Source organism: Acromyrmex echinatior, chromosome 7 (assembly GCF_024713525.1).
Source record: "Acromyrmex echinatior isolate Ae372 chromosome 7, ASM2471352v2, whole genome shotgun sequence".
NCBI classification, from domain to species: Eukaryota; Metazoa; Arthropoda; class Insecta; order Hymenoptera; family Formicidae; genus Acromyrmex; species Acromyrmex echinatior.
In genome coordinates this window covers 9,959,780-9,976,010 of record NC_141858.1, presented here as the reverse complement: position 1 = coordinate 9,976,010, position 16,231 = coordinate 9,959,780, and the positions used below count along the sequence as shown (strand labels likewise).

Below are 16,231 nucleotides of genomic sequence, written 5' to 3'. Positions count from 1 at the left end.
ACAATAGTGTCTGCACACGACATACGAGGACTCTCTCGCGTGCTCTTGTTCCCGGCTGCATGCACAGATATATGGATGGCTGCGCAAAATGTGGCATCGAGAGGCCACATTGAAAACGGGGTGAAGTGCTTCGTTCCGCGAGAGAAAGACACGGTAAGCACGCGAAACGAGAGCAATGCGGCTTATTTACTACGGTCGCAGTTCCAGTTTCAATTCCCATTCCCGATCCATTTCGGGGTTGTCACGTTCATCGATCCTGAAAAAAGCAAGCTCCGCTTTGCGAGTTTTATCGCCTGCCGTTTTCCGCATCGACGACTCGCGTCGCGTTTTCACGGCGGACTACGACGACACGACGACACGACGACACGACGGAGCAAATGCGTGTATATTGAACGATAACTAGAACGAAATTTCTGACAGCTGACGTGTGGTTTACGCTATCACGTAACAAGTCACTTGCCGACAATGTCACTTCTGAGCCTTCCGGTTTAGAATATGTACCACCGTCCGGTTCTGTCGTATTTCCGTTTTAAGAACATGAGTTTCTCGAGAAACTTCAAGTTTACTCGACTTCTTTTTTTCGCAAATTTTGCTTCAAGGGAAGTCGTATCTCGTTGCAACTTTCTTTAATGCTTACGCAGTACGTATATTATTATATTTATTACGTCCTGAGTAGCTTGTATGTTGAAGATATTTTGTAATCCTGGATGCAGAAAGATCTTAGGTATAAGGTGGAATTTATGTTCTAAGTATATGTTTTAAAGATATATTTTTGTAATCTCGCGGATACATGAAGACGAGACAAGCGACGTGCTCAAGTTAGAAGATTTTGAGGTAGTTTTCATGTATTGTAGTGCAAAAACGTGGCTTACACGTTCTCTTCGTACTGCAATTTCCCTGCAAAATTACGAAAATTTACGTAACGGGTGTCGACTTTCTTTTGACATTGCTTGGGATGTTTTACCTTTGAACAGAACCAAGTAGATACTTTCGACGCCTAAGGCGACATAAATAATAGCGTCTCTGTGATACAACACTCCTGATCCGAAGTTAAAAATGTCTTAAAATATCTTTCCAGGCAAAACAGAGAAATTATATCTAAATTAAATGGCATCGGAATAATTATTTTTCTATCAGTTTTTCATTAAATTTTTCAAGCTTATTATTAGATATTAAGTAAAGTGTGATAAATATAGTTGATCATATTTTAAATAAGGTACATAAAAATATTTCATGTATTTAAAAAAATGTCAATAATAAGTGTTATTTAGATATAAATTCATATGCAAATTATTTATATAGGCTACAGTCATTACAACAAATTAATTATGCACTATGTTTTCATCTATTTTTTTTTTTTAAAACGTCTATATTATAGCTGCTGTATAAAAATAATTCGTAAGTTAATAGATAATTGTTTCTTCAAGAAAATGAAGTATTATAAAAATCATGTTTTGATTATAAGTAAAATAAGTTTAGAATTCTTTGTTCGTTATTTTTAAATAAAAGAAGATATATAAAATTACAAATATAGTTTTTAGAGAAATTTCGTGATTAATTAATCATGGAGAGCATAATTTTGTCAACTGAATGACTGTCATCTTTTCCGCCAGGGCGAAATTGGGCACAGAATAAGCGGAGCCCCCAGGTCCACCAGGAGATGGGCAAGCCTCAGGCAACATGTGAGCAGTAGTCACGATGGCGGTAAACCTCGCGTTGAGTTGCTATTTAATACGTCGGGTTCCAAAGCCTCTACACCATCCTCTCAACCACACACCCCTAATACACCGAGAACGCCGCACACCCCGCCTATCAAGAAATCCAATTGGGAGGTCATCGAGCACTTCACCGGCGCGCCGCGTCCCTCCATTATCACGGTGAGTCTTAGTGTTTTATAAAATGTATTACCATGGAATAAATGTCCGATTATGGCCACCGAATAAATTTTATTCTTCAAGTTTAATGTAAAATAATATATTAGGTGTTGGAATTAATTCGTAGCGTTTTACAAGTGATGGGAAGTACTTTCATTAATGTATTTTTTAATGCTCATGTGAAATAAATAACATTCTTTCATTAAAAACGCTATGAATTAATTCCAACACCTAATAGCTACATAAAATGTTAGAAATGAAGAACATTTTTAAACGTCAGAAATGTCAGAAGACAAAAATTACTTTATACTATTTAATGCTATAATTTTGACGATTTAATCGCTAAATAATAATTAACATAGACATAGATTGAAATAAAATTATAAATTATATTATTAAATTGATAAGAATTGCAGTGTACACTTTTTAAAAAACTACTGGAATTTTGTAGTGTACACTTTTTAGAAAACTACTTGAATTTTGTGAGAAATAAATGATTAATTTTATAATTTTATGCACTTTACGTTATTCATTAAATAGCAAATTTCATAGCGTTAATTAATTTTTTTTAATTATTGAATAATGTCAAATGAATATTTATAATTAGCAAGCAACGATAGCTAATAGATATTAATATGCTAATAGATATAAATATAGATAATTATTTATGATTAACTTTCTAGAAACATCATCATTTTGTCATAAAAAAAATCATTTTTTTTATTGATTTTGCTCAAAAATGTTTTGCAAGTAAAGAATCTATTATTATTCTATATCAATGTACATCGATGTATAACTTTTTCAGCGGTTTTTTATTTCATTGTTCGATATTACATACATTTCCATCTTCAGTAATGTAACTAATTTGCACAGATCTTAAATCATTAATCTTCCATTAACCTCGAATTTATCCCAAATTTAATTTTAAAGTGAATGTCGTAAAAATGTATTACTCTTACAGGGTTTATACAAATATGTATTCACATCTACTTTCTCGACATTCATTAAATTTTATTTGCTATACGCAGATTTATATTACATTTAAAAAAATGTAATATAAATTTTCTGTTTTAAGATAGAATATTTTCTCGAAGCTCATACAAAATGATTAATTTCAATAAAATTAATTGAATTGAAGAAAAAGAGATGATATTCGCAATTTGCGTAAGATTAATAATTTAATTAACTATAAGTGATGAACTTAAATTGAAAAAGTAGAGTTATATGTTACAATTTCGATATTTCAGTAAATTCTCCGACTAGTTATTATTATCCATGGATAATATAACTTTCGACATTGGAGAACGTTGCGTCGTTATCGGATGACCGGGTAAAATGTCGAAACATCTGCGAGAAAGAGTACATTCTATTAACAACTGCCCGTATACGTGACCGTATATGAGTGATACGTCCATGTGATGCACACGCGCATCACGTTTCTCCATTACCGCGACCGAGTCTCTCCGAGCAGAAGATGTACGAATCACTGAGTAAAACGAAGAAACGGGAAACTGTGCGGAAAGACGAAACCACTTTGTCAGATCTCTTTCTCTTTGATGCAGCCGCTCAATTTTCAAGGTGGAGGCGCGACTTCGTGTATTCCGGTATTGAACTTTATCAATAAAGTCTGACTCTCTGTCGATATGAAACTCATTTGACTTTTTAGTCACATTAGATCTGTCCGCGTAGCTTTTTGCGCTTATGTTAGCATTTTTTTTCCTTCCTCTTCAGCACTCGAATATTAAATGTTTATCTCGTTTTAAATGCAATAATTTTTGATGATTTCAACGCGAACAAATCTTTTTCTACATTCGCGTTGCTATATTGAATTTGCGGACGAAATTTTTGTTATTCATCATGCCGTAATTCACGAACTGACCGAGTTGTCTTTATCAAAATTATGATTTTGCACGACGAACCGTGACGAAAATGAACGGTGCAATCCTCGTAAGTACATTATGGAGTCTGACAGAAAAAAATCGCGATATCATAGAAAACAGGACGAATAAACAAATCGTAATAATTTTCTGCTCACGGTTACACGTTTCATGTGTATTTCGCATGTTTCATGATCTCTCTCGGAACAGGAATTATTGCTACGGAAACTGCTCGCGGCCGACGTATGTACAAACAATCGCACTGGGGTAGGCAGCGATTATCGTATTACGGACAAACACCAGCAAACACGTCCGTCGACTGTAGTGTGTGCCTTTCGTTAAATCACATTTATGCACCATGTACTGTACGGTTTGCGCGACGAATCGTGACGTAACGATACTACCGGGTATCCTGAAATTAACCGAAACATGAACGAAAAAACGAAACGTAACGTGATAATATTTGCGTCATCATTTTTTATTAGCTTTAAATATACTCATTTTCGATATATTTGCAAATAAAAGCCCGTGATTAACATTCACCGACGCATATTTTGTACTTGTAAAATGACATACAAATATTTTTCTATTTTTAGAGTTTAATTCCTAATAAAAAAAACCTTACTTTTAATGATTAATAGTTTAAGAATTATTTGTGTCTTGTTTAGAAGAATAATATTTTATTCAAGAATTTGAAATTGACAGAATCACGATATCACTCCCTTACTTCAAAAGTAACACAACTAAAAAACGCGAAGTTCTTATCATGAAAGAGTTAAATAAACATTATACTATTAATTTTCAAAATAAATTAATTTTATAAAAAGTCATTGACAAACATTACAATACAAGCAAGATGATTTTAAAAAATATTAAAATTGTCATAATCTCAAATGTGAATATACAACTATAACTAAAGTCTTAAGTCTAAGCTAAACCTTTAGTGCCTAAATAATATTGCGGTATAAATTTATATACACGTTATTGTAAATATATGTTTCTAATTTATTATATAAAATTAAAGATAATTTTTATTGTAATCTGCGTCTCGAAAATGAATACATTTTATGACGCAATATTCTATACGATATTCTTCAAAGAATCTCATCGGTCTGTTCGCAGATGGCTAGAGGATCGGAGATCGGTGTAGCACCGATAACCGGAAGAGAGTCTGTGACGGAAGCTGCAACGAACGTAGGGATCACTCAACACACGCGGAAATGCGCTCTGAGCAGATTCCTGAGCTCGCTTTGCGGTTCTCATCATTTCAAGAACCTGCAGGTAGGAGTGGCAACCATTTTCTGCTGAATTCATCTTTTTCTTTCCCTTTTATTCCGTAATTAGTCGAATATCACGCTTGAGAGTGTCGGATACGTAATTGCATCGATCGCAGATAGTGCACCTAGCAGCAAATATTGGCTGAATCCACTAGTAGATATACGATGTAGATTTCTACTTTTTGAAGTGCACACGTGGCTGAATCTTATGCATACCTTTTGCGGATGGTTCTGTTTGAAGTCAAATCTGACGTTTAATAGCGCATTGTAATTAAGAATTAATTAAATTAAAACTACGCCAATGTGATTCTTATTAAAGAATTATAATAAGTATCTACATTTTTTTAATTAACTAATTGGAATTGTTAAATAAAATGGTTAAATTTGCTGATATCTTGTTACCTTGGTACATTGGTCTATTATAAATATAGCTCGATTTTTTAATTATAATTTATATAATTTTTTGTGTATTTTTATTAAAAGTATCAAAATTAATAACGTGTTGATAATAAAGATTGACATATATGTTTTTAATAATCATCTTTGCAAGTTTTTTCTCGTATCTCTCTCCAATAATCTTTATGACTTATAAAAATAAATAAACTATTCTTTCGCGCGCGCGATTCATATTAAAAATATATGAAATTAATATCTTTGTTCAACGAATTTCATTAAATACATTTTTTGTTTTAGCAGTTTTTTAATTTAATTTTCAGTTTTCTTGCTAATGATGAGATGAAACTCATCTTGAAAACGTGCTCTCCGTTGCTGATAAAAGGAACACGCCGATAAGATCTTAAAGCGATATCTTAAGCTGACTATAGTGACATTCATCATCAAACTCTTGTTATGCAAATCAATGATACTATCGGAAATTAATCTAAGTTCATCATGCGGAGGCACGCGCGAGGGAAACGCGTCAGCGCGATTGACGTGCGTCCGCTGCGTAGGAGTAGTAATACGCGTCAGACCTGGCAAATTCAGGCAACCCGGAAAGAAAGAGAGAGAGAGAGAGAGAGAGAGAGAGAGAGAGAGAGAGAGAGAGAAAGAGAGAGAGAGAGAGAGAGAAAGAGAGAATAAATAAATGTGTGACTCTATGATATTAGCTTTCTCAAATATTTGAAAATACAACTTATACAAATAATTTTAAATAATCTAAATTTTACACAATCTAAATAATATTAAGAAGATACTAAAGTAACCAAATTATTGACACAGTATATAAAAATCTCCAGAATTAACTGAAATTGAAAATCCTTTTAGAGAATTAAAGTAGTATAGACGTAAAATTAAAAAGTGATGCACAGGATTTTATACTGAAATAAAAAAAAGTTAAAAACTATTTCTTAAAAACTACTTAACTCTTTTTTAATTTATAGTATATATAAATCCCACTGCATCTCTTAATTTTGCGTCTACTTTAATCCTGTAAGAGAATTTTTTCAATTCAGTCAATTCGGAGATTTTTTATACGATTGTAATGACGATAATTTGGTCACTTCAGCATCCTCTTAAATAATATATATTCTTTTAACATTTGCTTGAATGATTCTCTTATGTTATTTTATTTCATAAGTAAGATATTGTATAATTTTCAATTATTTATAAAACATACTTTTTTTGCACACTTCTTGCTCTGCGGAATTTTATTACAATATTCCCGACTTGTCACGTTTGTCTTTCATTCTCATTTTCTACAATTTATTTCTTACTTACTCCAAATGTTGTTTAAGATCTTAAAAATAAAAGCATAAAAAACCAGGTCAATAATCGAGCAAAATTAAGATGTATTAGTTAACTAATTAAGATATTTATTATTGTATATAAATGAACGTTTCGTGATCACGAGTCACTTCTTCAGTACAAATTTGTGCGTTTGATCGAGCTGGAGTGGTTCGCTTTGATTCCTTAGATTTTGATATAAGTTTTTGATTTTTTTTTACAAAATTACAAAATTAATTGCGTATTAATTGCGTATTAATATCACATTTTTCTTTCTTTTTAATAACTATTAGACTACTAAGCCGTAATTTTTACATCATTGACTCTGATTAACATTTAACTTCCGCTTAACAAATTATTAATAATAAGATTGGAAATAAGATCGTTTATGTTAAATACTTTAAATACGAAGCGCTACTACGATCTGAATGTTAAGATGTTGAACTCCGGATTAAGCTATTTTTGTATGAAATCAAATATGTATTAAAAAAAATCGAAACTTTTATTTAAAAATCACTCACCAGCGATCTCTAAATCTTAATATTTTTTAATAAAAATTTCGGGAGTGTTTTTTTTAGCATGGAAGCTTTTGAGCTGAGAGGCCGATTAAAAAAAAATTTTTTTTCTTATCAGTCTAATATATATATATATATATATATATATATATATATATAAAATGGATAATTTTATGACAAATGGACATCTAATAGTTTGATTAACCCATGTGTTAGAGCATTTTCTTTCATGCGTTTTTCCGAATAATTTGTATCGCGTGATCAATTGTATTGATAAGGATTCGAACCGATGGTCGAAACGTTAAATTACACTCGGACATTCTGTGTTGGCTCATATCGGCATTATTTATTGTTTTATATATATATATATACACACAGGGTAAAACCATTAGTTGTAGAGCACTCTTTAAAAAAAATTTATATTTTTATCCAGAACAATAGCAAGCAATTAGTAAAATATTTAATAGTCACGACTGATCATAAAGATTACATTATGGATGATTTTATTTCATTAGCGTTTTGTATGATTTAATTTGAATTAAATAAAATAATAACAATTATCCACAATTAGACCCTATGTATTAATTGCGGATCAATTCACCAAGTGTTTTATCCTTTTTGGTGACATTACTACATTCCGTAAGGATAAAATTATATAAATATTAATAAAAATTATTTGCGCATTATCGTAATATATATAATAAAAAAAATTAAAATTATAAAGCCCTAAACACAATACGAAGCAAGCAGTTGGAATTCTGTGTCTATCGCCTTATGATCTACCTATCAATCAGCGTCCAGATTTTTCATTCTGTTTATATGCGCTATAACCTTAAAGAGGATGGAAGAATATACTACAGTCTATATACGAAATCAGATTGGTTGGCATTTTTTATTTCTTTCGCGGCATTGTGTAACGGGAGGCAACAATTATATATCACTTATTTCTGTAACATTTCTATTGCTATTCTTATCGCTGTTGCCTCACATTGTGTTTAAGACTTAATTGATGATCCACATTTAGTTCTAGTGGTTTTACCCTATATATAATATGTATATGTACATACATATAATGTGGTAAAAGAGAAAGAGATGAAGGAAGAGAAGGAAAAAGAGAAGCTGTTAACCGGGAGAATAAAATTTCGCGCAACAAGTTTCAACTGTCGGTATCCAGTCTCTATATCATGCCATAAAACAGTTTGAGACAAACAAGTTCGCGACAGTTTCGAGCTCGAAACTGCGGACCACGTCTCCTCTCTCTTTTCAGCGAACAGTAACACGCAAATCCAATGCCAACGATAAATTGTCTCTCTCTTCATAGGCCGCATATGTGTCTCGGACACAATCGGTGTATTTCGCGGTTAAATCATCGGTTTTGTCCAATGGAAAATAGAACGCGACTGGCGAAGATACAACTGTTCGCGGTGCCCGCGGAGGCTGCGAAACTCGATATCCCGATGGCACGAACGACGTGGTTAATGCGTTAGCGGCTCTTTGCCACCCCGTAGGGTTCGAACAGAAATATATCGAAATGTCTCGCCTGTCAAATGCAGCAAATGCTCTAACAAGGACTTTGATGTATGGAAATATCGCGGAGGTGTTTTAGAATATTAAACATGTGCGAACACCACACTGGTGCGGACACTCGAGGAACATTCCAAGTCGTATTTACTTTAGACTGACGTACGGTAATTGCAAAACTGGGCCATTTTGCGACTTTGAGAGAATTAACTTGAGAATATTTATATATCAAAAATGTTATCTCTCTAATGTTATTACTAGTAATTCATAAAGCCATAAATTAAATGATTATGGAAGTGATATATTACATTTGGAGTCTTCTCTATACATATTATATATTTTAATGTGTAAATTAGTAAAAATTGTTGGATAAAAGACTTTTAGAATTTTAGATTTTTTCTTGGCAAAAAAAGAAAACTGGAACGTGTTTAATCTAATTGTTTTACGCAACTAGTCTATAAAAAAAGTGAAGAAGTTTTCTACATCACACGTAATGTTGAAAAACATCTTCAGGACTCGATCGGTTTTCTAGGAAAGAAAAACGACACTTTATTTGTCAAAGAGTTCTTTCGGCGACTACTCTCAAAAGTTTGATGCATCACTCAAAATGCATCAAATGCAATTTACATTTCGCCTCATCGTTTCGCATCGCTGTGCTCATAAATTTGTAACTTATCTTCGCGAACTGTATTAAAAGCTGTTAATTTTTTCGAAGAATAAGTTTCTTTGCAAATCTTCAAGTTTATCTGTTGAGAATCGTGTAATATACATTGAATCCAGTGAAATACAGGACTCGTCTGTTAACCTTAATAACATTAATCCAAAATTTAGATCTTGTGAATTTCTTAGAGATAAACTCACTGACGACGATTAAGAATCAGATAACTAGATCGTTGAAGTTTGGTCTCGGATCAGAACTGCTATCCATTAACCGTCATGGCTTGCCTGTATCCGTTCCATCGTGAGGAGTAGTTCAAGTAAATCCTAAAGTAAAATCTATTACCCTTCCAATCAATAACCAATGGCATATCGACAGTTGTGTCCTCCTTCCTGCATATATAAAATCGATCTGTCTTCCTATGGAATAAAACTATTGCTCTTCTTTTGGTAGATCGTTAACGATATCGAACGGATAATAAAAACGTGAAGTGCAATAAAATAATAAAATAATAATAAATAGAAAAATAAATTATAATAATTATTGAAACAAAATGCTTATATATATAAATAATTAAATATAAAATTAAATGTAAATTTTTTTGAGGAGGACGCGTGATTTGTACCATGATTAATGCAGAGATTGAAAAAAGATAGTCCCTAAAGCGGTTTTCCGTTTAGAAAACGAGTTTACGAGAGTCCACGCATTACACGTGGGAATTCGAGGGCGACAACTCGTGAATTTGAAAATTGGCTCGCGATTGTCACGGGAAACGTGACAGGATAACCGGAAAATGGCGCGAATTACGATGTTCCTCGTGCGATTCCCATGGGAGCGACTTGCATCGTCTGGTCACGTAAATCGGGAAGCGCGAGCTCGATGAGTCGACGGGAGTAGTTCCCCAATGGGTGTTTTTTACGCGACACGCGTTGATTTGATCGCGTTTCGCTTTGCCGATATTCCTGTCGGCGATGCTTTTCGTTTCGACAGTAGTAGATTCGTCGACATTTTGCCGATCGAATAAGTAAATCCAAAGAGAGTCATTCTAAAACTGCTGTTATGGTGTCATATATGTCACATGTGATGAAATAAATACCCTTATCAATATGTTAAAAGAGGACTATGATAATAACGCAGAGTGACTGAATGAATTCCTCATCCTAAAATTCCATTCCATAACTTTTCCCTGATATCCAAATAAAATTTCATAATTTCTCTGATGTTTTCAATAATATTTTGAAATTTTTTATATTTTCCCGGTTTAGAAATTGTCAAATATTTTGTTGAGAGAGCAATTTAACATAGTAATGTAAATTACTGTTAATATTGCTAATACTGCTTGCATTTAATTGTTAATTAATAGTTGTTAATTATTATTAATAGTCCAAAATTATAGGTAGGTGTGATGTATTAGGTGTTGGAATTAATTCGTAGCGTTTTACAAGTGATGGGAAGTACTTTCATTAATGTATTTTTTAATGCTCATGTGAAATAAATAACATTCTTTCATTAAAAAACGCTACGAATTAATTCCAACACCTAATATTTCAAAATTGCGTAAGTGTGATGTATTCCAAAATTGCATAGGTATATGCATATTAATCTTTTTTCAAGTCTAGAAATTTAATTTTCCAGAAAATTTTGTAAAATTCCTGACTTTTCCCTGATTTCTCTGACCTTTTTCAATTTCCTTGACATTTCCTTGATTTCTAGTTTTGTGGTAATCTTATAGAATAGAATTTATTTCTCTCCGGCATACAACATAGCCAAGGAGGGAACTTGATTTATAATTTTCTCTTAGCCTCACTCATCTATACCTTATATACACTCCTAATTTACTATTTATTTTACTATTTAAACTATTTTATTACTCTATCCTACTTACTTTTATTATTATACTACTTTATTTAATTACTATTTTACTATGTTATGGCAATCTTATAATGGATGATATAATGGGAACATTTTTGAAATAGAACCGATATACTTTTGTACAATCATTTATATATTATAAAGTCTAAATCTATTATAAAAAGAAAATATAATATTAAATGGTTTTTTAAATGCCAGAACTTTTTGCATGAACATTGTAATTAATTCGGACTCGAATTTTCATTTCAATGAATAAATATCGGAGTATCAAGTTAGTGGATTACAAACAAAAAATGTAATTAAAAAAATTGTAAGTTTTCGCGAATTGAATTTCCAGAATGCAAACAGATAGCAAAGTTTTATAACTACGTCTAATTGCGAAGTAAAATTCAAATGAAAGATTCATTTAAATTTTATTATAATACAAATCGGAGAGCACATTTGATACATTACATAATAGTTATAATGAAAAAGGTGCTCACAACTGCGAACATTGGAATATCTAAATGTCTGTAATACGAGCCTATTGATAGGAGGAAAGATATTTCTTCAGAAAGAGAGAAACCGTGTGGTACAAATGTATGCAAATGACGGAAATCCTCAACGAAATTATTCACTGCGTCGAGAGTATCTCGGTCACATGTGCGTGATTATTCATATTTCGTTGCATTGTCTAAAGGTTAATTGGTTTCCTTCGTTGATTCAAAATAAAAACGCTGTCATATTTAATTATTATCGATAATTTTAAAGACTTTCGTCGCGAGTGTTAGACATTAGCATTACAAAAAACAAAATTATCGTTTATAGAAACGCTTTGAATGACGGTAATTTTACTCGAATATTGATTTTTAATTCAAGAAAATTTCAGAATAAATTTTCTGGTCTGGAATATTGAGATAAAAAATCTAGATAGAATCTCCATCAATATTTTTTTCTCGATAGTTACATATATATTGATTCGTTTGGAAATATTAACATCAGTCTGTGGCGGCATAAGATACTGATTTTTTTCAATCTAGCCTCGCTCTTCTTTTATTATTATTCAAGGCAAAAGACGGTATTTAATTTTCTTTTCCGTCCTACGGGATTTTACTTCGCAACGAAGGAGAAATTCTAAAATTACAGCGTCGACAAATGTAGTGAGCGAGGCGACTTAAATAAAATTCATTCTGACAGTACACACCCCGAGGCCTGACCGACTTAATCCGCCCAATATCTATCTTTCGCGATCATTCTCGACTTACAATCGAAGCTGCAAAGCCATAGAAAAATACAAGTGAATCGCTGCGAGATTACATCGAGACAGAAGTAGACGCTCGATTATTCGGAAATCACAATGGATAAAGTCAGAACGCAACGAAGAAGAAAGAGACAAAAAGAGAAAGAGAACAATGGATGACAAGAGGATGAAAGAACTAACAAGAGAAGAAAATGGAGGTTTGTTCTACTCTGTGATCCTTTGATCGCATCTGGTTTGCTTTTTCAATTCAATGTAACGTGTAAAATTTTACAACATCCTTGATCGTTACGTCGTCACCGCTGACCCTCTCGACACAACCACTAGGGTAAACTGAGACCCATGAGGATATTCTTGCATATAAATGTACAAATAAAAGTATACTGGAAGTTAAACAAAGTGCATCGCGATTTATGCTCAAGATTTACGTCACAAATTTCCGCAGGGCACGCTTTCTTTCTTTAGAACGGAACAATGACTTATGCATTATGCCCACATATGAAAAATATCGAGAGCAAAACGAGAGCAAACGTATAGCGGAAAGAAGAACGGAAATAGTGTTGGAAATGACCGCCGCGCTTTTATACTTGTTTTATTATTAATATAATTTAAACCCATATAGTACGGATCATTTCTGTAATATTACAGCAACATTGCAAAATTCATTGAAATATTGCAGTAATCTGGCAAACGTTGCAGCAATGCTGCTGCAAGCTTAATTCTGTGCTGTATGAAAACCAATATCGTATTCTAATAGCAATATATAATATACATAGTGTTCTAAAACTAACGATAAATATTTTAAAGACAGATTTTTTTTATAATACAATATTTTAAAATAAAAAGTTTATATCGAGGCTGCGATATTTTTAAATGAGAAGAGTTTAAAAAATACGAATAATAAGATTAGAATTTCGTGCAGGAATATAGTAAAATAGCTGTATTGGGAAAAATAGTTGAAATAAAAAATAGTAAATACATATTTTCAAAATATGTAAAAAGAAAATTAAAATAGATTCAACAAAAATATTTATTTAAAGAATGCGTTTATAGAAATACTAAATACTTTGCCTTTTTCATATTTACTATGCAAAATACTTATTTCAAATAGTTTTCATAGATTCCTTTTAAATAAATATTTCTATTGAATTTATTTCAATTTTTCCCCAGCTCTGTAAAATGGTCAACGTGAAGATGTGTCCTCGAAATTCATAGCTTTGATATAATAATAAAATTCATCTTCACACTGATCATTTTGCTATCTCTGAGTGAGCGAAATTCTAGCTGTCATTTCGTAATTTTTAAACTCTTCTCAATTAAAAACTATCGTATTTTTATATTAGATTTTTTTATCTTAAAATATTAAGGTGACCCCACACAATCAATAATACTGTCAGTATTAACAAATGCTGACAATATTATTGATCGTGTGGTTAATATTGACGGATTGACGTGAATATTGACAGTGGATTTTGATTCTCGAACAGTAGTATTTATTAGGATCCATGTCACAGTGCAATAGATGTTGTAAAATTAAATGACGAAAATAAATTGTTGAAATATATTGTTAACAATATTGATCGTATAAAGTTGAAAAAATATTAATGCATACTATCAATATTACTGATTCAATATTACTAATCAATATACGGAGAGAATTTTTTCTAGAATTTATCCTGAAAATATGGTAGTCGTGGGACAATATTGTATTTCGAAGAATTTTATGTAAATTTCTCTCATATTCGTTTATAAAACTATAACAAAATATAAAATAAATTTGATCAATTTTATTAAAGTGCATGATAAAAATCTTTAAAATATTGTATTATATCACAACTACCATATTTTCAGGATAAATTTAAAAAAATTCTTTACGTGTATAACTCACCATGTAAGTAACCTCTCATTTTTACAAAGAATCTGCCTTAAAATATTTATCGTTAGTTTTAGGATATTCTGTGTAATAAAAAATTTCACGATACGTTATAATAATGTATTACAAAAAGACTGAGTCGCGAATGTCAATTGAAAATCGTATATTATATCCGCATATCGGAGGAAACAACGGTTGCGATTCCCAGATGCATTCGTAACGTTGCATTTGTGTAAACGTTTCATAGCATGATGAAAAATTAAAGTATTAACAATTCAGAGCAACAATATCGTACCATTGTCGATCGCTATGTCTATACTCTGATAGCTCGCCAACGGTCATCGAGCTTTTCAACTGCAACCGATGACATCAATTCCATTTGAGATACGATAAGATCTCTTCTCTCGCCAATTCTACAGAGAAGCGAGCAGCGAAAAAAAATCGCGTTGCAATCGGCTATCTATCGATTAACGACGGCAATCTATCGGCACCGTCCCTCTCAATTTTTCCCGTGACTCGCGGCTCGGTCGAATTCGATTTAATCAAACCTCTTGCGCTTTTGCAGTCAGAAAACCAACCGAAAAATTCACCAACCAGCATGTGTCGTAAATTGCTACGTGCTGTGCCGTAAATACGACGAACACATGACACGTTTATTGTAAACAAATGAAGAACAATAAATAAATTCCGTTGCATTAATTTGCATTAATATGCTTTAAACGATCAATAATTTTATATTATAAATTGTATATATTGATATATTTTAATACATAAATGTCTATTATATTTCTCCATTATACACAACATAAAGAACAATTCTATTATAAATTTTAATACAAATTATATAGTTATATCAAACAAACTTTAATTTTTGCGGTTGCAATTCTGCTTGTTTATCAGCGCATAAAAACATTAAAATCTTAATATTCCAATCATAATGTACATTGTGATAAATGTGATAATTTAAAACAGTAAATATAAAATCCGATATGACGATATACGTATTACGGTATACAATTTTAATACATGTAAAATCATCTCTTCCACTTTTTCAGTAAACGCGCGACGTTGCCGAAGCAGTGCCTGAAGGGAATATATAATGCATCTTTCAAACATACCGCTGCATTGCAGGTAGATAAATCAGGAATATGCTAAGGAACGCGAAAGCACATAAAAATAAAATTAATTCTATCGTCCCGAGATTTTCCTTCCTTACATTGTTTAATCTTGATTTGATTATAAGTTCCATTTTCAACAGATGACTCTTTGCAAATAGCTCGTGATTCGCACTATGCACACATTACACCGACCGTACTGGATAACAGCGTTGCGACAAAATTCAACACTAACGGTAACGTAATATGTCTGCGCACAAGTCTGCAAATAGATATCATTGTAATGATATAAATTTCAAACCGCTTTCTGATTTTTCTTACGATTTTTAGGAATCGCGTTTCTGTTTGTTCGACGATATCTGCCCTTCCTATTAAAAAATTCCTATCAATAAATAGAAAAAAATTTATATATATCGTTATCTCATTACCAGTTCTTTTTATTTCGAATCGCAATTAAATATATTTTAAGAATAAGAAATTAAGAAAGTATAGAAACGTTTGTATGTTATTACGTATTAAAAAAATATTCCGCGTATGCATTTCTATAGCATTCTGTAATACTTACGCTTCATTTCATAAAAATTACAGAATGTAGATATTGCAAATATAATATGTTATGTCAGACAGATATTTCTCTTTTTATCAAAGCTATGCGTTATCAAAGGTATCCACTTTTAAGCATATATACCT

At 31.9% G+C, this 16,231-nt stretch overlaps 2 protein-coding genes across 6 annotated transcripts in view; one reads left to right on the top strand and one right to left on the bottom strand.

The window, feature by feature from the left end:
- The window catches only part of LOC105154478 (hypothetical protein), a 211,892-nt gene that overhangs the window by 63,390 nt on the left and 132,271 nt on the right, over nt 1-16,231 (bottom strand). The window lies entirely within an intron of this gene.
- The window catches only part of LOC105154476 (adenylate cyclase type 5), a 141,196-nt gene that overhangs the window by 48,162 nt on the left and 76,803 nt on the right, over nt 1-16,231 (top strand). For 2 of the 3 annotated variants that reach the window (XM_087407702.1, XM_087407701.1), the window contains exons 3-4: nt 1,614-1,877; nt 4,874-5,032. In XM_087407702.1, the coding sequence (XP_087263828.1) occupies nt 1,614-1,877; nt 4,874-5,032 (423 nt within the window). Of the gene's footprint in view, nt 1-1,613; nt 1,878-3,125; nt 3,479-4,873; nt 5,033-16,231 lie in introns of those variants that run through there. The other variant, XM_087407703.1, reaches the window with a different exon arrangement.